General features: G+C 43.3%; 1 protein-coding gene across 2 annotated transcripts; it reads left to right on the top strand.

Annotated features, from left to right (window-relative positions):
- Nucleotides 1-1772: 1772 nt before the first annotated feature.
- EHD3 (EH domain containing 3) lies at nucleotides 1773-20320 on the top strand. 2 transcript variants are annotated; one of them, XM_079969272.1, is made up of 7 exons: nucleotides 1773-2618; nucleotides 10602-10778; nucleotides 14491-14588; nucleotides 15527-15571; nucleotides 17099-17511; nucleotides 18147-18311; nucleotides 19326-20320. In XM_079969272.1, the coding sequence occupies exons 1-7, from the start codon at nucleotides 2392-2394 to the stop codon at nucleotides 19851-19853; spliced, it is 1653 nt and encodes a 550-aa protein (XP_079825398.1). In that variant the 5' UTR covers nucleotides 1773-2391; the 3' UTR covers nucleotides 19854-20320. The 2 variants fall into 2 exon arrangements, with proteins under 2 accessions (XP_079825398.1, XP_079825399.1); XM_079969273.1 differs by lacking the exon at nucleotides 15527-15571 and having other exon boundaries at nucleotides 1776-2618.
- Nucleotides 20321-21960: the final 1640 nt, after the last annotated feature.

The raw sequence follows: 21960 nt of genomic DNA, 5'->3' as shown, positions 1-21960 counted from the left end.
ATGCAGGAAGAAAAGAGAGGAAGGAAGTTCCATTGTGCTGCTAAAAGTCCTTGTGCTAGCAGAATATTTTTTTCCTAATATATATATTTTTGTATGGAATTTGTTCTAATATGCACCTTTTTTTCCAAAGCAATTTTTCTTAAAGGAATGTGTTTTTGAACGTTATTTTCAATCGTATATGCATTTATTTGTACACTTCCTCCTAGCATTTTATATATATATATACACTACTTGGCAGGAGAAGTGCATTGCAGAATTCAGAAAAGGTAACTTTGCCTTTAAATGCGAATTGAATTAAGTTTCTTCCCTGACCTGGAATGAGGCCCAGCAGGGCCAACAGATAAAGTTTTGTGCGTAGAGCTGCAAAGGGTCAGAGCCTAAGCATTTGGACCAAGGCACAATGCAAATTAGTAACAGTCTGGGGCAAACACTTTGCTCACCTTGTCCTTGCACAATCCATTCTCCCACGTATGTCACAAAAACAAAGCAAGGACTAAAACTGCATTACTCACGACAGTGATCCCAGCCACATGTACAGCACATGTCAATGAAATGCAGAATGCCACTAATAAATTAAGTTTAGAAAGCATTCTGGAAACATTACAGAAAATAGTTTTAAACGCTAGAAAACAATTCAACATTTTATACAGCAGACTGTTCCCCCCCAAAATCGCCGAATCCATGGCAGAGAACTCCAGATATGCAAAGCAGTCCCTGAACACTCTGTGGTTTCCAGGAACTGATATTACTGCCTCCAGCTGAATAATAATAATAATAATTATATACAGTGCTATTTTTCTAGAAAAAGAGGTGGCGGAATTCACCATGAACGCCTCCCTCGTTCTCTTACAATGGCAATGGCACCCACCTGAGAGGTGCCAGAACTGAATTCCAGCAAGTTCTGGTTTAAAAAACAAACAAACCCTGAATTTATATATTTACTTATGCCTCACCTTTTTCCCTGACAGGGACTCAAGGCAACTTAGAAATAAAAAAATAAAAAACAGCCAAAACATACAGGAAAACAATCATTAAAACAGTTAAAGATTGATAGGATTTTATCTATCTATAATCTATAAAAAAAACATAACAGATAATTGCAAGAAGAACAGCCAGGCACTAGCCTTTTCATTAAAAGCAGACAGTTCCCTAAAGCCTGTTGGAACAAAAAAGTATTCACCTGCCAGAAGAAAGACAACAAGGAGGGAGCCAGTCTAACTTCTCTAGGCAGGGAGTTCCAAAGTCTGGGAGCCACCACTAAAAAGGCCTTCCCCTTCTCCACAGAGCATAGTCATAATGGCTAGTAACCACTGATCCCTTAACCCCCATGATTTTGCATAATTCTCTTTTAAAGCTATCCAAGTTGGTGGCTCTGGCTGGCTTCTGTGGGAGTGAGATCCACACTTCAGCTATGCGGAGCTATCCTGGAGTTAGCATGCATTTCCTCCTGACTCGTAGCCGTTGATGCCCTTTAATTCTCCTTTGGTTTGAGAAATCCCTTTTAAAGGCCGCCAAGTCACACCTTGTGGCAGTGAGTTCCACAGGTTATGTGGTTGGTTTGTAAAGATGTCATTTATTTTGCCTCTCTTGAACAGTTATTTGGGGTGTACAGTATAATCACTAGAAGCGCCCTCAGACAGACTCTCTGCCTGCGGTATTTTCTTAAGAGACTTCTAAAATCCTCGCTCAAATCCTCGTTCTGCCCTCTAGGTGGCGCAATGCGTTCTCCAGCTCCGCGCCTTTGGCTTTGCAGGCACCTCTGAGGAAGCTTTGGCTAGGCTGGCGTTGGGTGCGTCTGATTCCGCTACCCACCGCGGTGCTGCGTTCTATCGCTTTCTATCTCTACGGTGAATTTTTGCGGGCGGCTGAGCGACAAGTCTTTCCGGGAGAGCGGACATAGAGCTATGAAAAATGCAGAGGTGGAGGTGACAAGTCTGCGCAACCGATGAGGGCCGCTGCCGTCACTCTCCATTTCCAGCGGCGGGCTCCTCGCTCCCCGGTCGATTTCCATTTAAACAGCCAGCTGTTTTGCAAGAGAGGCTGCTGGCTGCTATTGCTGCTGGCTGGTCCTGCGGCAGAAGAATTTATTCTTTGCAGATTAGCTCATCAGCCCTCGCCCTTCAACTGGGAAGCCTGCAGATAAGTGGAGCTCAGAACTCAATTGATTTATCAAAGCATCCGCCTTTCTGAGCTTATTTTCAACAATCATAAAATTGCTCCTAGGCCAAGCAATGAAGTGATAAGGAGGAAAGAATACTGGCAATCGATTTAGCTTTGCACCTTGGAGATTTCCACTGTTTGATTTGATTTTTTTTTTTATGACCTTCTTCCATTTAATGCAGATCAGGCAGGACAGGAATAATCTGTAGCATTTCTTGCTAAATTACAAAAATGTTCAGCTGGCTGGGTAATGAAGACGGGCGAAGGAAGGACCCGGAGGTGTATCAGACTGTGAGTGGAGGTCTTAAAAAACTGTACAAAACCAAGCTTCTCCCTCTGGAAGAACACTACAAATTCCACGCCTTTCATTCACCTGCCTTGGAAGATGCGGACTTTGACAACAAGCCTATGGTCCTTCTTGTTGGGCAGTATTCCACCGGGAAGACCACCTTCATAAGGTAAAATGTGGCAGCTCTTTACCTTGCAGGTGTACACTAGGGTGTATTGTTAGAAGTGCATGCATGTATGAAATATCCCTATGTTCATCTTTCAGGATAAATATTTAGCTGCTAATTGTGTTCTTTGTTTCTGGCTTGTGACTTTGAAGGTTATTATTCTTCCGGCTTGTGCTTTGATCACACTCCAAAAACACTGGCTCAAAGGAAAGTCTCGCATGTCAGCTTCCAGGCAATGATTTGTTTGCAGGGGGGTTAGAGGGTGCTGGGTTCAAGTAATGGTTATCCCACGCTTTTCCTATGCCTTTCCCCATCACTTTCCTTATTGCAAACAGTCCAGGTTTTTTTTTTTGGGGGGGGGGGAGCAGGTTTGCTGTGCAAGACCTGCCAATCAACTATCATTGCACTATCTGAATTTGCAGGTGTGTGACTGAATCTAGCCCGGAAATAGCAGCAGTCTGGAAGCCCCTCCAGCAGCTCTGTAAATAGTCTGCTGGTGAAATGTAGAAGACCTCTATGCAAACATGAATGAATTAATCCATGCAAGAATGAAAGGCTATTCAAATGATCATATCACCACTGGGAAACAAGTTGTGCTAATTCTGTTTTTGACAGAAACTCACTGTTGTACATTTGTTACCTTTTGCATATAACTGGGGGGAAAGGTTCGGAAAAGAGCAACACAGATGATCAAGGTGATGAAGGAAAAGGTTGCAGCATTTGGGACTTTTTAGTCTAGGGGAAAGGCGAGGAAGAGGTGAGATGATGGAATTTTTGTGAAATTATGCATAGCATGCAGAAAGTGGATGGAGACAGGTTTCCTCCCTCTCTTGTGTGACACTAGAATTTGTGAACATCCAATGAAACTGAATGTCTGAAGATAGATTCAGGACAGGTAAAAGAAAGTACTTATTCACGCAGTGCGGAGTGAAACTATGGAGCTTGCTCCTGCAGAAGGCAATGGTGGCCACCAACTTGGATGCTTTAAAAGAGGATTCAACAAATTCATGGAGGATTCATGACAGTCAGGCTCTGCCTCCACAATTGGAGGCAGCAGTGCTTCTGAATGCCAGCTGCTGGAACCACAGGAGAGAAGAGGTCCTGCTTGTGCTCAGGTCCTGCTTGCAGATTTCCAACAGTCACCTGGCTGGTCACTGTGAGAACAGGATGCTGGACTAGATGGGCCATTGGCCTGATCCAAACGGGCTCTTCTTTTGCTCTTCCATGTCATTGCTCTAGACCCGCCCTTTTCTTCCTATTCTGTAGTGAGGTTGTGCTGTCTCTGGAGCTTAGTTAGCAGCAGACTTCCTTGTTATCAATGTAGCCTATTCTGATGTAAAACTGTTTTACCCAGGGGGTAAGTACCAAAATGGATTGTACATGGTTGATGTTTCATCACTGTCTTCTGCTTTTAGACCAAACGGAATAGCAGACACGTAATGGTCTCCTTTAAAGTCCTTCAGAATGTTAAGCAGGGCTTTAGAGATGCGATTAAAAGATGCATGATATAAAATCATAGAAGTTTAGAGTTAGAAGGGACCCTGAGGATCATCTTCCTAGCCTAATCCCCTGCAGTAAACCAGCAACCTTGGCATGATCAGCCCCACGCTCTAACCAACTGAGCTATCCAGTCCCAGATTAAATTTGGACCTGGCAGATTAAAAACCTTTAGTGGCTATCCGTGATAGCATAATGCTTTAAGTTGCATCTAAAGACAATTGGCTGAAGAGCCTCAGTTTAGTCTTCAGTCTTCCTCCCTGACATCTTGAGCTATCTGCTTTAGATCAAGGCGAAGGGTCAAACGAAATTGTCAGCATCATGACCAGTGGATGAAGTTGCAGAGGCATGGCCGGGAAAGCTGGTTTTTGGTATTCTTAGACGGGTTTGGAAACTGAAAATAAAAAAGAGGCCTGCTGTGCTTAAGGTCAATGGGAGTACCATATATCTGTCTGGTTCTAGGGGAATCCAACTGTGTTTTCTTTGCAGATCCAAGAGATGGTCTCTTTTGCCAGCTCTCCCTTAAAATCCTTCCTGCTGTGTACTCATTTTCTCACCCCAGGCTGTCTTCTCTGAGTTCCAAAGTTTGCAAACTGCCTGCTGGAGCTGAACTCTCCAGTTGCACCTTCCTATGAAATTTAAGTGCATTACTATCTGCTAATGAGCATGATCCAAACTGTAGTTGAACGCAGTAGCCTTTATATATTGTTTGCATGGGACAGAGAAGGCAAGAAGGGACAGTAGAGTCACAGTGCTCTGTATATTGTCATCCCTGCTTACTCGGCTAGAAGCGATTACCGAAGAAGAAGAAGAAGAAGAAGAAGAAGAAGAAGAAGAAGAAGAAGAAGAAGAGGAGGAGGAAAATAGCTTTAGCTTGAGTCCACTAACCTCATTCATATCAAATTTCCTTTTTTTTTATTTAGCAAGATTTCTATACCACTTAATCAAAACAGAAATCGCAAGTGGCTTACATAAAAATTGTATTAACTATTCCTTTAAAAATACAGTGGTACCTCGGGTTAAGAAGTTAATTCGTTCCGGAGGTCCGTTCTTAACCTGAAACTGTTCTTAACCTGAAGCACCACTTTAGCTAATGGGGCCTCCCGCTGCCGCCATGCCGCCAGAGCACGATTTCTGTTCTCATCCTGAAGCAAAGTTCTTAACCTGAAGCACTATTTCTGGGTTAGCAGAGTCTGTAACCTGAAGCGTATGTAACCCAAGGTACCACTGTAACCATAAAGTAGACTTTTAAAATACTAGGTTGTAGCCAAAGAAAGTTATCCTATTAACATAAGGATTTCTGCCTGTGTGATTAGACTTCTTCTCCCTGCGTATTCCCTGAGTCTGTTCTGAGGGTTCCCCTAACTCTCCAGAACACTTTTTTGGGGGGGAGGTACATGGGGAAGAGGAAATCTCCTATTGCTCAGGTGGAAATCCCTGCACTTATGAGCCAATTCTGCTGGATACAATCCTTCAGACATAAAATTATCCAAGTATAGATGAAATCAATAGGTTTTAAAAACAAATGCACCTAATGAAATTGCATGCCTGGGTAAGCTTGCTTAAGCAGAAAAGGGTTTTAGTAGACGTCAAAAGCAGAACAACCAAGGCATCTGCCTAATATCAATGCTATTAATAAAATAAACACAAACTGACTACTGCAGTGTTGGCTGCCCATGTGGGCTGTGTTAAAAAACCTTCTCCTTTTATTTGCAGCTTAACCACTCTTTCCACCTTGGAGGTGATGTGCTCTTCTTCCTTGGAGATTTTTAAGCAGAAATTGATGGCCATCTGTTGTGTATGATTTAGTTGAAACTCTTGCTCTACAATTCTATGGCTCAGTATCACCCACAAGTTTAGTTTTGTTTTCATTGTGCTATTCCTTTCACTGGGCATATCTACCCTAGAATTGTAGACTTGGAAAGGATTGCCCACCCCTCTGCAATACTGAAAATGGTATAAAACATAAAATAGCACAAAACCAATATGGCTGTCATGGTTTCATTCAAAGTATCCTGGGAATTGGAGTTTAGAGAACGTGCTGCAAGTGTGCTGTTAGAGATCTCTAGACACACACACATACCTGTCATTGAACTACAGGTCTCAAAAGAGAAGAAATGACCACAAAAACCAGTCCAGGCCTGTGAAGTATCTATAGCAATAAAAACTGTGAACAGGGCAAGCCAAATTAAACCAACATGTTCACGCAGGGCAGTCCAGAGTACCGCCTGGTCAGGTGTTAATGGGTGAGTTTCACTTGTTAAGACTGAAGGGTGTGGTCAAGGTTCTTGGATGGATGCAGGTATTGTGTGTCCTCAACCCTTCGCCCTCATGGCTGATAACATCTGGCAGGGAGGTAATTAATCTCTCTGAGAGAAGTGTCCCAGGCTGTGCTATTTTTCTTGATATTTTTCTCACCATGAACGCCTCCCTTGTTCTCTTAGAATGGTGATGGTGCCCACCTGAGAGGTGCCGGAACTGAGTTCTGGCAAGTTCCGACCGAAAAAAACCCTGGTCCCAGGTCACCTGAAAGCTACGGCAGTGATATTACTCCTTAAGAAATCCTCTTTGGACTCAGAACTATAGGTTCTGCTTGTTCCCCTTCCTGAACATTGCCCTTGAGTGGGTGGATCAACTCCAGACAGCCTTGAACAAGATGGATATTTTAGGTCTATATCAACCAGTAGTACCAGGGTTCATGCTGGTTTTGACACAAAAACTGCCTTGGTTGCCCCATATGTATCACCTATGTCAGAAGATTCTCTACAATCTCTCAGCCTCATGATTCCATCAACCATGGTATCTTTCTGTGGAAACTGTCTGAATTGGGAGTAGAGGCCACCACTGCTGTGAGTCCACTCCTACTGGGATGGTTTCAGGATGTTGTTCTTGTGGGGGGGGGGAGGGATAATGGTTGGCCCCATGATGTCTTCAAAAAGGGAGTTCCACAGAGTTCAGTTGTATTCCTTATGTTGTTTCATATCTACATGAAACCGCTGAGTGGGGTCACCTGGAATTCTTGAGTGTGTTGCCACCAGTATGCTGATGACACACAACTCTACTTCTCTTCTCAGTCAGCCTAGCCTCAGTATGGACTGGATGAGAGCCAACAAACCCAAGCTCTATCTATATAAGCCTAGGGTGCTATTGGTGGGAAGTTAATGCTGAAGGTTCTGAGCTGTCTTCAAGAGCAGCCCCACCTAGAACATACTGCAATAGTCTAATCGAAAAAGTTGCCAAGGTGCTTCTGTTTCACTTGACCAGGCTGAATATAGAAGGCACCACTGCTCTTTAAGCAACACAGAGAAGAATATCAACTTGTCAGCATGTGATTCTTCCACCAGTAGTGAATGCATCATGCTTCACTGATGTGTTGTTTGATGTCCTGGCACAGTCTATTGCTCACAACAACTTCCTTGTCTCTCTTCTTCCTCACTCTGAATATAATAAAATCCTTGTTCTGTTGAATTCTTGTTGCACCATTTCCTCGGCTCTCCTTGGGCAAATGTTGCTGGCTAGGTTTTGCTGCCATTTGACCTAACTGGCTCTCCGTTTTTCTTCTGTACTTCATGCAACACCAGATTCTTCTGAAAAGTCCCAGTCAGAGCCAGACTAGATGTGATGCTGTTCACATCATTTCAGCCTTGCGTATACCCCCCCCCCTTACAGACACACACTCCAGAGAGATTACGTGTGTGTGGACCCTGATTAGCACTGTGCAAGACAGGTGGGGGCTGTTATTTGCTATGGGAAGAAAGCACCCATTGCTGATTGAAAAAACAATCCTTTCTGCCCGTTGCAAATAGTAGGATGTGGGATGGGGGAGATTATTCACACTGGGCATGCAGCAGAGGCAGAGGATTAAAGCCACACACCCTGGACACCACAGTCCTGATCCAGCTCTGCCCCACACCCTGCAAACTATAACTATACAAGACCAAACAAGATCAACACCACCACGTCTAGCTTGGACTGTGTTCTGGCCAATTTCACTGTGGGCTGATTCGCCCGCACAAAGTGTTAGGTTTATGTACATGCCACAACGAAATGCTTTGCTGTCGTACTCATGATGTGCAGGGAAGACACAAATCTCCACACGCTTGGACATGCAGTGGACAAGAGGTAAGGAGAGCCATGCCTAGCCATTCCTAGCCATGCCTAGCGCACGTCCACTCGGTGGCTCAGATATGCAGATTTCCTTCTGAGCTTGTGGTATTCACTGAACCGTGAGCATTGGTTTCTAAAGCAATAGCCATCGTTGCAGAAGTGGAATCAACTCTGATGCTCCCAGACAGTGTTGAATCTTCTCATAATTTAGTGCTTTTTCCTTAATGAACAACTTGAAAAGAAGTTGTTACTAAGCGCAGCAGTGGCAACACCTCCTTCTGTTTCGTCAAGCCAGCATATTTCCTGGAGCACATCACCCCATTAATATTTTTATATATCCATCACTGCCCACTATTTTTTTAAAAAAATGTAAATATAACAAAGAGGAAACAAAATGCAAACATTGCCAACTAACATCAACAATACAAATATCCTAACCATCCTCATTTCATGATATTCAGCAGGATTCATTCACATAAACAGCCCTGTGGAAACCCTGTGCAAGGACTTCTGTTTGTGAAATGGGGCTTTTCTCCCCTGCAATACCCCCCCCCCAAAAAAATGCTTGGGGGTGATCAGGAGAAGCACAGGGAAATAAGTCCACCTTGCAAACAGAATATTTGTAATGGTGTGATGCTGAATTCTACCTGTAGATTTTAGGCTGTATATGTCCACATAGGTTAAAGAAATTACTTATAATAAGCAATTTTTAAAAATTTATTGGAAATTTGAGTCTATGTGCCTCACTGAATGTTATGTCTTCAGAGACGTGTTCCTTTCCCCCTTATTTGTGAAAACATTTGAATGAAGGGACAGCATCCTACAGTACTAATGATCTCAGGGACTCTGGATATCTGGAAAACTGGATAATTGGATGGTGGGACTCTGGATTATTTAGCATCTGCCAAGAAATTAGACCAACATTGCCTGCTTTGAATGGCTGTATCAAATGTGCTGGGGGGAAATTGGCAAAAAAATAAGAGATGCTTTCAAACCCAAGGGCTCTTAAAGCATGAGGATGCACTCCCAGTGGAGACCTGACCTTCTCGGTTGGGCCAGAAGGCAGACCACCAGATTCCCAGACCTCTCTTCTGATTAATGTGAAGCATAAATGGTTGGTGCTGGAAATAAGTGTGGATATTTCTCCAGTTGGGCAGTCCTTAGGATTTCCAAAGGCTCTTATCCTGACCTTTCTTCCTGCTTCTTTTTTAATCTATCCTCTTCCAGCGGACAAATAGCTCACAATAGAAAGCACTTCCAGGTAGCAGTCTGCTAACTTGCTAAAAACTGCTGAGGGTGGAGAAGATGGTTCTTTTTGGGAGGCTTGCTGTGATGCTGAACCTTTGCTGTTGAAGTGGCTCTGAGCCTTCCTTTCTCCAGAGGTTTGGCAGAGCCTGGATCTGACTGTCGCTTGCTTTGTGATATTCCTAGCTGTCTGGATCCACATCCTGCTCCCCCTGGATTTTCTGCTGTCTGCAAAAGAATGATCGTGTTCAGTTTGCCTCATGACTGGAGCCAGCAGACAGGCTGTCCACGCAGCTGCTGCCTGCCTCCATATATCACATGCTTGCTTGTGATGTATTGAGATTGCTTATATACGAGAAGCCATTCCCCACCCTGCTCCTCTGAGTGTCTTCAGGAAGACACAGAAGTGAGTGATAGGGAAAGTGTTGTGTAATTGGTGGTTTATGGTTGCCCTTTGGCAGGAAATATACTGAAAGGCTTTTATTATTTTTGGAAGTTAACTCCCCTGACCCTTCAAACACAAGAGGCTTTGCAGATCCACAGCACTATTGCTCAGTTGGCAGAGCAGGAGGCTTTTAATCTCAAGGTTGTGGGTTCGAGCCCCACGCTGGGCAAAAGATTCTTGCATTGCAGAGGGTTAGACTAGATGACCCTCGTGTCCCTTTATACTCTGTGAGTGTATGAACATCTGATAGATCTTGCCTCTCCCTTAGGTTCCCAGGGAGATCCCCAAGTCATACTTTTGGGTCTAGCACAGAGCAAGACGGGTCTGTGTCTCCAGCTTCCAGCATCAAAAACTGTCTCCCACACAGTCCCCCTTTGGCCTAATATTTTCCAACCAACCAGGTGAGATGGAAAAAGAAACTGGTCTTACTGGTTCCTTCTACTAGATGCTAAGTTTCCCTTGATACAAAATCGCAGCCCTGGAAGGGACCCACAGATATCCTGTAGATTGACACACCTTCCCCCAACCCTATAACAAAATAAAATAATTTTAATATCACAAAACTGGTGCTGTCCAACAATTTTGAAGGAATCTAGCTCCACACCTGCAACCGCTAACAAGCCTCTGAGCATTCTATACCTCCACATCTAAGCTGAACCAATGACACAACCTGAGCTTCTTGTTTATTTCAGGTACCTTCTTGAACAAGATTTCCCTGGGATGAGGATTGGGCCCGAACCTACAACTGACTCCTTCATTGCTGTGATGCAGGGCGATACGGAGGGCATCATTCCTGGAAATGCATTGGTAGTGGATCCCAGAAAGCCCTTCAGGAAACTTAATGCCTTTGGCAATGCCTTCTTGAACAGGTTAGTATGATATCAAGATGCTTTGCAATGCTACTGCCATGACAGAATTGGATTGAATTGGATCAAATTTGGGTGTTGTGGATAAAAAACTGTACCCGGGGACCCCAGTCTCTGAAGTAACCTGTAATCTATCTACTTCTAAGTATACTTCAGAAGTCCTCTTCCAAATTTCTTGCTGGATTTTGTACCTAACCCTGTCTTCAGGGTGGAGCCAATATAGCAGGAGGTTTCCACTAGTCAGTTGATTTTCAAACAACAGCTCTTTGCTGCAGCTTACTGTTCATTTGCCTCTGAGCTTGTATGCATTATTAAATACGGCAGCAACCAAAAACCAAAACAAAACAGCATTGATGTCACTGTGTGCAGTATTGGTAAAATGCCGCACAAGTCTCATAATGCAATTGCTGCATTAGAATTGCTAGCTTGCTGTGTTTTTGTCAATGAACATTGAAATGGGAGCAGGAAAAGAAAAAACAGAGAGGGGGCTGAAAGCTGTGACAAACTGTGTGCTTTGGTTCTGGAGATTAATTTAAAACTCTTCGTAGTTAAAGAATTCTGAAGAGGTGAGACACAGGCCAAAGTGAATGAGAGAAACGACAATAACAGAGTGGGGGAATTCTTATTGTCACTTTTCCATGTATAAGACACCCCCATGAATAAGACGCTCCCTATTTTGGGGGAACTCAGATTTAAAAAAATGGGGGGGGGGAATTACCCAGGGTTGTTGAGTTTTCTTTGGGGGGGGGTTGCCAAAAAAATCACACACCCCACACATGACACAAATTTCACCTATTGTCTCCTCGCCAGCAGAAGCTGCTAATTGTCTGCCCAGTTGCCGCAACGTCAGCCAATCAGTGCCAACCATTGATGCAGCAACTAATTACATGCCCAATAGCCGCTGACAGCCACGGCAGCAACCAATCAAACGTCCACCCTATGCACTATCCATGTATAAGATGACCCCAACTTTTTAGCAAACAAAAGCAAGTCTTATACAGAGAAAAGTATGCTAATTAGAATTCTGTGCTATCTGGATGCTGGTCTACATGGTCCTTTGGTTCTTATCGTCAAAGTCAACAAATGACCATGCTGCAATGAAGCTGGTATTCTGCAAAGTTTCTGCCAGTCACCCAGTTCGTCCTGCTCTTTGCTGGGGAAATGGGTTAAACTGTACAACATGAGTCATGACTTGAATACTCTAGAGATGCATTACTCTAGTGGTTTAGGAAGAAGGAAGAACCTCTGGCAGACAGTGGATTCTGGATGATTTAACGAGTTCCCTCCCCCTCCCACCCAGTTCTTTAAGATGTATGGTATGCGGAACAAGCAGCCAGATTAGAAATGGCTAAAATGTTTTTCCTGTTCCCTAGAAATCTATGCACGTTGTTCTTGAAAGTTCTTGTTCCTTCTTGCCTGACAGAGCGGAACGGAGTGGAAGAACAAAAGTCTTTGGATGCAGGCAGCAGCTGTAGCTGTAACTGGTGCTATGCTGTTTTTATTGTAATTATTTATATGGTTTGTAATAGATCACACACACACACACACACACACACACACACACACACAGTTTTAGTTCTATCAATGCTTACTTGTTTTCTAATGATTGTTTCTACCCCCCCCCCCCCCGCAAAGTTTCTAGCAGTTCTTATTTTTGGCCTTAGTCTTGTCGGGGGGAGAGGGTAGGGAACAATTAAATATATCATAATCATAACTCACCGTCCTCCAATCTCACCAGAGATTGTGGGACTCGCACGTCTCTTTCATCCATAATCACTGAGCACACTGACTGGGGCTGCTGAGAGTTGTAGTCCAATAGCAGCTGGAGGGCACCCAGTTGAGGATGGCAACTGGCAACATGCTCCTTCAGACATTCATGGCCACTCTTTCCTTTCCCCGTGACGCAGCCGCTCTCACATATGTTCTACCTTCTGAATGTACAGTAGCCTCTGCGGGTTCCTATTTCTGTTCACCCAGTTGGGCAGATGATTGAAGTAAGCCCACTGCAGATCAAGGGATAAAAAGGAAGAAGAGGAGTTTGGATTTGATATCCCATTTTATCACTACCCAAAGGAGTCTCAAAGCAGCTAACATTCTCCTTTCCTTTCCCATCCTCCCCCACAAGAAACACTCTGTGAGGTGAGTGGGGCTGAGAGACTTCAGAGAAGTGTGACTAGCCCAAAGTCACCCAGCAGCTGCATGTGGAGGAGCGGGGAAGCGAAGCCGGTTCACCAGATTACGGGTCTATTTCTCTTAACCACTACACCACACTCTTAACCACTACACCACACTGGTAAAAGGTAAAGGACCCCTGGATGGTTAAGTCCAGACAAAGGCGACTATTGGGGTTGCGGCACTCATTTCACTTCAGGCCGAGGGAGCAGGCATTTGTCCACAGACAGCTTTCTGGGTCATGTGGCCATAAACCGCTACTGGTGCACGGAGGACCATGACGGAAACCAGAGTGCACGGAAATGACATTTACCTTCCCACCACAGCGGTACCGATCTATCTACTTGCACTGGCATGCTTTTGAACTGCTAGGTTGGCAGGAGCTGGGACAGAGCAATGGGAGCTCAACTCCGTCACGGGGATTCAAACCGAATGGCAAGCCCAAGACACTCAATGGTTTAGACCACAGCGCCACCCATGTCCCTCGATCAAGGGATAGTGTTATGCTTCAGTGTTGAAATTTTAGTACTGTTCTTCTGCTGATTCGTCAGTAATGAATAGATTGGGGTGGTGCATATAATTGTGATAAAATGAAGGTAGGCGATGAACAGGACTGCATGCCACTTGATGTGGGAAGATGTATTTTGAAAGAAGATGTTTTGTTTGTTCATACAAAGAGATTTATGTTTAATATGATTCAAATAGCTAGAGTGGAGAACTTGAATACCTCACCAAGGATTGTGCCAGAAATACACATACGCGCTTGAAACACAATGTAAATTATACTAGTCACTCCTACTATTTATATCTTTTAATGTAGCAGTATGTGCATATGAGGCTTCATATCCCAAACACTTACCAAATTCTTCTTCCAGAAATCCTACCTTTTTTCTTCTAGCTCTGTTTTTTTTTTTCCAATCATCATACTAAATTTTAAAATCTTGTTATATTTTCATATTGTGGTGACCTGCTAAAGAATCTTCATTATCTTTTTCTCTGCACCATTAAATAACGAGGAACTCGTGCTTAGCATTCTATAATTTGGGTGGCATGGACTGATCTCTTTTTCTGACTGTCAGCTTTGGCAGCTCCTGCCTAGATGTAGGGGCCTAGACCAGTGGCCCCTCTTCTGCCCTTGTATTTGCACATAAATCTGAAGACTGACACACAACATTTTGCATGAATAAGCATTCTATTCCTGCTGAAGACGTTTCATACTTCAAAAATGTAGGGTTGTGAATAAAGAGCTGATCCCCAATCAGCAAGCGCTTGGTTTTGTCTGGATTTTGACAGGCATCTTATATAAAATCTCCAGCTTCCAAAAAAATATTTGGCAGGTAGACACTCATTTATTTATTTATTTATTTATTTATTTATTTATTTAGTGTGTGTTTATATGCCATGAAATGCCAAAGTAGGCATCTAAGCAGTCATCGTTAAAATTCACATTGTTAAAATCCGTTTTCTTCCCCACTCCGCCCAATTATTGTACTTGCTGTAATGTTTTATTGTGTTTTTCCCCTCCCTTCACCTCTCTCTGTAGATTTATGTGTGCTCAGCTGCCAAATCCTGTATTGGAGAGTATCAGTATTATTGATACACCAGGAATCCTTTCAGGGGAGAAACAAAGAATAAGCCGAGGTAAGGTAAAGGTGCAGCTTCTTATTTTGGAGGGGGCAGATTAACATAGGTGCAGTTCTTTTGGTTTCAGCTTATGACTTGTTTCAAAATGCACAAGTCAAGATGGCAGCCTTACAATACTGTTCATTTGATCACTGATTTGGAATGTTCTAGAAAGCTTTAAAAGCTTTAAAATGGATCTCAGAGGGGAAATCGGGATGAAGTTTCTGCATCTCCTAGGTAACATTTACTGCACCACTGCAGCAGAAGGGAATAGCTCATGTTTTGAATGCTTTCTGCAATATGAAAAATCCTCAACACAGAGAAAAGTCATGCGCTGTTGAGGGGAAAGAGTCTTAACCTCACTCGGGGTAGACAATGTGGTGCCCTTAGATGTTTGCTGGACTACAACTCCCATCATCCTTGACCATTGGCCAAGCTAGATGGGGATGATGGGAGTTGTAGTCCAACAACACCTGGAACCTTATACTTCATGTAGGCATGATCACTCAAACTTGAGATGCTTCCTTCTCAGGCCCAGTAGTCTGGAACCTGCACCAATTAACTTCAATGAATGTGTCCATTGTATGTTCCAAGCTTAAAGTAAGTGTGTGTAATCATTATTTTGTTTGATTTATATAATTTTCTTCTTTCAGTTCTCCTGAGTTTGTTTGCCATGTTAAAAAAAATAACCAGAAATAAAATATTTTCTATAAATTTCTGCACAAATATTTCCTCAACTAGAAATCAGCTTTTATCGGGATTAGATGACTCTTGTGATCCTTTCCAACTCTACAGTTCTATGAGTCTAGGAAATAGCTGTTGTCCTTTTGGGACACCAGGCCTGTTCGCTTAGGCCATTATTCCTTCAAGCATCCTCTAGATGGGCTGTTTGTTATCCAGATTTCCATTGTCCAGGTTTCTTCATTTAACAAGTGTCTGATTTCATTTTCCTCCAGCCAAAGAAATGGGTTATAGCAGTCTGCACAGATGCCCATATGGAGGTATTTACATCAGAGCAGCCACCTGCTTTCTATAGCCTTGGCTATTTTGTTCATAAAGCTAAATGCTTTGAAAAGAGCAATGAGCTATTCAGGCATGTAGCAAACTAATCCTCACCATACGCACTGCATTAGGGTCTTTTAAACAGGGTTGCCGTTACTAAATATTTGGGATTGTGGGTTTGGCTTCAGTCTAGTCAAAGAAAACGTAGGATCAATCTAGAAGGTAAAATCGCCAAATGGTCCAGGCCTAACTAAAATTGTTGAATTCTTCGACTTCATTGGCCCCACAACAGCCTGTGATTGTTTAATAGCAATTCAAGTATGCTTAATTAGACGTTTAGATTGCTCTTGAGAATTTTGACCTGCTAAGCTACTTTCCTTAATGGGATCTTGATTGTGCATTAAATGAAAGCAGAGACTTTAGTCACAAGACTTGGTTGAAGTAGAGAGACAGCGTGACTTAGTGGATAGAGTATTGGACTACAACCTGGGAGACCAGAGTTCAAATCCCTACACAGCCTTGAAGCTCACTGGGTGACCTTGGGGCCAGTCACCGTCTTTAGTTTAACTTAGCTCACAGGATTGTTGTGAGGATTAAATGGGCAGGGGGGAACCATGTATTGCCACCTTGAGCTCTTTTCAGGAAAGGTGGGATATAAATTTAATGATGAAATCAAATAAAGACTTTTCACCAAATTTGGAGTCGTCAGCTTCCGATATTCAGTGGCTTACATGACAGAGGCAACGCCAGCATGTGCAGATTAAGGCTTCCTGGTATGTTCACAGGAAGTGAGGGGAAATGGTCAGGCCTTCTGGCCTAGTGTAACCTAGGCAACTGTCGCCACACCTGTGCCACACTCCTAGATAAAGCCATAATTTTAACAGCAGCAACTCACTTGCAGCTTCTTACTATCACAGCACTGGAGAGCTTGTTTCTAACTGCTAATTTAAAACATGATGCTAGGACCTTTAAAATGTAGCCTTGGGCTATGGTCACATCCACAGTATATATTTAAAGCGTGTAGCTTCCCCCCAAAGAATTCTGGGAACAATAGTTTGTTAAGGGGGCTTAAAGAAGAGAAATTATCCCGTTCAGCCTAGCTGCCAAAATAGAAGTGAAGAGCCTCTGGTCTTGGCTAAGGCCCTGGGATAGCTCAGCCAGTAGAGCATGAGACTCTTAATCTCAGGGTTATGAGTTTGAGCCCCATGTTAGGCAAAAGATTGCTGCGTTGCACAGGGTTGGACTAGATGACCCCCAACTCTACAATTCTATGATCTAAGTAAAGTGATGGACCAGTTAGAGCCCACCATTTGCCTGTCTTTCCCCAGGTGTTGGAATAACTATGTTTCTAGCTGTAAACCATGTTACCAGATCTGCACCACCTTGCAAGATTATATTAAATAACTGAAGGTGGCCCCCAGAGAGCTGCTCAGAAAGGAATGTGGCCCTCAGACTGCAGAAGGTTCCCCACCTCTGCCATACGGCCTTGTCTCTGTTCTTATGGGGATGTCTTCTTTCCCCAAAAGGTTATGACTTTGCTGCTGTCCTTGAGTGGTTTGCCGAGCGGGTGGACCGCATCATTCTCCTCTTTGACGCCCACAAGCTAGACATCTCGGACGAGTTCTCGGAAGTCATCAAAGCCCTGAAGAACCATGAAGATAAAATGAGGGTTGTGCTCAACAAAGCAGATCAGATCGAGACCCAGCAGCTTATGAGGGTTTATGGCGCTCTCATGTGGTCTCTGGGGAAGATTGTCAACACGCCTGAGGTAGTGAGAGTCTATATCGGTTCCTTCTGGTCACACCAGTTGCTCATCCCAGATAACCGCAAGCTTTTTGAGGCAGAGGAGCAAGACCTCTTCAAAGATATCCAAAGTTTGCCCCGCAATGCTGCTCTTCGGAAACTGAATGATCTCATTAAACGGGCACGGCTAGCCAAGGTGAGTCTCTCCAAGTGGATCTGCCCAGGTTTTACTTTTTGATTTTTTTAATTATTATTATTTTAAAACATCTTTACTGAAAGTTCAAAAAGTACATAACTATATGTGCACCAGACATGGTGAGATGCAAACGAAAAAGAGAAATAGAAATAGAACCCATCCAGAAGGGAAAACAAGGGGGGGGGATCCAAAACTGTATATTTTACAAGGTTGTTGTTGTACTTCACCAGATCTTAACCTATTACAGTATTGTAAGAATGGATTCCAAATATCATTGAATTTGTCCATGGCAAGTCTGTGTTTATATGCGAGTTGTTCATATGTTGCGAGTTTATATGTCTTCAATCCAATTGTAGAAGGGAGCCACATTTTTATTTTTTCCAATTCATCAGTATAAATTGCTGTGGTATGGAGAGCCCGCTCATATTGTCCTTTTGTAAGGTTCCATGTGCTGGGTATATAATTCAAGAGGATATTTTGCTGTGAGATGCTGTAGGAAAGGAGAAGGAAGGGAGAAGAAAATGAGAATGAAGCACAGATGATCCGTTGGAAGGGTACATTATGTTAGCTGTGTTCTGGTGATCCCATTGTTGCAAACACATAAAATATGTACCCACCCTTTGAAATGCCCTTAGGTTCATGCGTACATCATTAGCTCACTTAAGAAGGAAATGCCATCGATGTTTGGCAAAGACAATAAGAAGAAAGAACTTGTGAACAATTTGAGGGAGATCTATGGACAGATCGTACAGGAGCATCAGATTTCACCAGGAGACTTTCCTAATCTGAAGAAGATGCAGGTAAGGGCCAGAAGCAATAGAATCCAAGAACCATGGTAGAATCTGCTCCATTTCAATTGCGCAGAATAAGTTTGGAGCAAAGATGAACACTGCTGCTGTGTCTGTTGCAGAAGCATACCTAGGGTCCCTTGCACCCTTGGAAAAGAGCTGTATTGGCACATGTACACACACACACACACACACACACACCAAAAAATCACCTTTGAGCCACAATGCAAGAAGGGCTGGAAGCTACTTTCATGTTTGATCTTGCCACGATCGCAGTGGCGCATCGCCACACAGAGATGTGTCATACACTCCGTAGTTTGATAGGTAATTTTGGTGTGCCCCCAGCGGAGGCTGGTTTCACCAACCTCTGCTCTGTTGGGACATTTTGGTTCAAAAGGAATGTTTTAACCTGAAAGACAACCTAGTTTTTCGTTTAGAATATTATTGTGAAGGGGAAGAGCCGCTGTGCTTCTAAAATCCAGAATGACAGACATCTTAGTCTGTCGTAGTCAAAACGTAACTGCCCCATGGCACCCAAAAGACAGCGCACACAATGCAGGATAAGTTTTCACTGGCCAAATCTCACTTTGTCAAATGCATGAGGTGGTCTTCTAAGTAGGCAGATTTATATAGTGTGAGGCTAACAATAGCAATAGGCTTGGTTTAGTTTATTACTTTTCCTCCACTTTCCCACAAAGTTATTCACAGTGGCTTACAGAATAGACGATTGCAAACATTGAAGCAATATAAAAATAGAAATGAGCACAGATCTATAAATAGCGATCAGCAAACAAAATTGAAAGGATCACGACGTTGGAATCAAAAGCTGTAAAAAGCCAAGGTCAGTAGCATTTTAAAACACACACCATACGGCTGACTGAAATATGAAAGTATTCAATAAGCAGCTGATAGCAAATGAAGAGGGGATCTGCCTGGATTGTTGTAGCCACTCCTCTTATGTTGAATGGTACACTGAACAATAAAACAGTCCTCACCCGCCACTTCTGTTTGTGACGTTCTTTTCAGGAACAGCTGCAAGCTCAGGATTTCAGCAAGTTCCAGCCCCTAAAGACCAAGTTGCTGGATGCAGTAGAGGATATGCTGACCAATGACATCGCACAGCTCATGGTCCTGGTGCGTCAGGAGGAGTCCCGGAGGCCTACTCAGATGGTGAAAGGGGGAGCCTTTGAAGGCACCCTCCACGGCCCATTTGGACATGGCTATGGGGAAGGGGCAGGAGAAGGAATTGATGACGCGGATTGGGTGGTGGCCAAAGATAAGCCCCTGTACGACGAGATCTTCTACACGCTGTCACCCGTTGATGGGAAAATAACGGGGGCCAATGCCAAAAGGGAGATGGTGAAGTCCAAGCTGCCTAACTCAGTGCTGGGCAAGATATGGAAACTCTCTGATATCGATGAGGATGGGATGCTGGACGATGAGGAATTTGCTTTGGCGAATCATCTTATAAAAGTGAAGCTGGAAGGTCATGAGCTTCCTGGGAATCTCCCATCCCATCTCATCCCCCCATCTAAGAGGAAACTAGCTGGGTGAGAAGCCACCAGAAAGAAAATGGGGAACAGGGAAGGGAAGGGAAGGGAATGTACCAAAGTTGTGCCTGCAGTGATGCTAGGTCACCTTTTGGCTTAGAACTGTTTTCAGATGTGAAGAGGAAACTGTTGTGAAGCAAAGCCCCAGTACTTTCTCATGATGAGATGCAACTAGCTCTGTCCTGGTATCTTCCAGGCTTCCATGTATTTGTTGATAAGAACTGATACAGATGGAAGGTGCAAAGTTGGCGGGGATCTGGAGAGCTTTTTTGATAGTTTCTGTCACTGTTCAGTCAAGCAATGTCTGAAATTCCTGTTACATATATCCCTGATGCTTTAGAAAAACATTCTAATCCCTGATAGACCCCAAAACTCTGGATGGGAGTTGTGCTTAAAACTTACCTAGATCTTAAGTATTTTTGTGAAATAGTCTTTACTTTCTGTTCAGCCTTCCTGTCTGTTGTGCCTTTTTTTTAAAAAAAATATTGAGTACAGGAAGCCTACAATTTACAAGGGGGTTTCTTTCTGGAAAGCCAAAAGCATGTATAGTCAAGAGACAGTGGGTTCAATGGCAAGTGGAATTGCCAAAGTCTCCCCTCCAGATACCTGCCCCCTTTCTATGCCCTTTTTAATTTTTTGTTTTGTTTTGCCAACCACTTAAAGCTGAATGTGCACAGGTTAAATGCATGTATGTTGCAGGCTTACTGTACACATTTGTCTGCAGAATATCTCTGGAGAACCAGCCCACAGGAAAATCACCCCCCTAGGCACCTGCATTTTCTTATAGGTTCTTGGTGAGAAACCTGCATTGAAAATGCCACATCTTTCCATTGCTTTGGAAATGCTGGGTTCGAACCAAGAGCCTTAAATCCTTTTCTAGTTAATGGGGTGCCAGTTTGTAAGTCTGTGCCACTGTACTTCTGTGACTTTAGCCTGAGAACAGTGGTGCAGCTGGGAGAATGGGGTAGAAAGAGTGAGAGCTTAGGAGTTCAAGAGAGTCCCTTGCAAGGAAATGATGGCAAGATCAGGGGCAGGGGATCAAGGTTTTTGACAAGGAGAGCAACTCATCCTGGGATTTCGTATCCCTAAACGGGACAGTGCATTTCACATCTCTTTGAATTATGGTCAAGCATGGTTTTGGACTAATATAATTTAGTGTGTTTACATTCCATCACAGATATTGATGTTACAACAGAAATGACAAATCTCTACTCTTTCATTGTCTGTTCAGCCCATGTAAGACATCTGTCCCCAGAACACCCATTTGCACATCAGTCAGAGGATGGTGATCTTGCTGTTGCTTATGGGCTTCCCATAGGTATCTGGTTGGCCACTGTACTGAATGCTGCATTTCATAGAGCTTTCATCTGACCCAGCAGGCCTCTTCTGTTCTGTCCTCTTCCCACCTGCAACCTTCATCTTTGACTTAACCCTAGGATAAGTATTCTGAACCTTGTCCAGACAGAATAGCCAAGGTATTTTCTGCTGCTCTTTCTCAGCCTAATTTCAAATCAATCCTTTTTCTCCACCCCATTATTTAGTTGGTGTCTGGGTAGAGGTTCGAGTCTATGTGGGTTTTGTTGATGCTGAGAAGGTGGATGAAGACAGAACAAAATAACTTATTTTATACCTGCACTAATATTCTATAGACAAACAAGATTCTCTTCAAAGCTCCTGCTTTGTGTGCCTCCCCAAGTGAGATGAGATGGGGGCTACTAAGCAGAGGACCCTCTTGCTGGTGCCTTCGCTATGGTCTTTCCATTGTCAAGTGAAACTTATTCACCCAGGACTTTAAACAACTAGCTTTTTAAAGCAACTAAAACCTGGGCTTTGATTTTGCAGCCTGTGTTTTTATTTTATCCAGCTGTTTGTTGAATGGTTGCATTTCTCTCTGATAAAAATGAAAGTTATTTGCTGCGTTTTATTGTTTTCATTGATTGCATTGTATGTCAATATTGTATTTTAGGCTTTGTCCTGTAAGCCACCCAGGGGAGATGTGTTGATAGTTGGCTATATAACTATAATAAAATTAACAATAAATATTCAGTGTGTAAAAACAACCTTATTGCAATGCATTTATCACGACTTACGTTTATGCATTCATCCTGTTC

This window comes from Podarcis cretensis (genome assembly GCF_951804945.1).
Source record: "Podarcis cretensis genome assembly, chromosome: 3".
Lineage (NCBI taxonomy): Eukaryota > Metazoa > Chordata > Lepidosauria > Squamata > Lacertidae > Podarcis > Podarcis cretensis.
The sequence above is the reverse complement of the archived record's forward strand: the minus strand, read 5'-3'. Positions and strand labels throughout refer to the sequence as shown.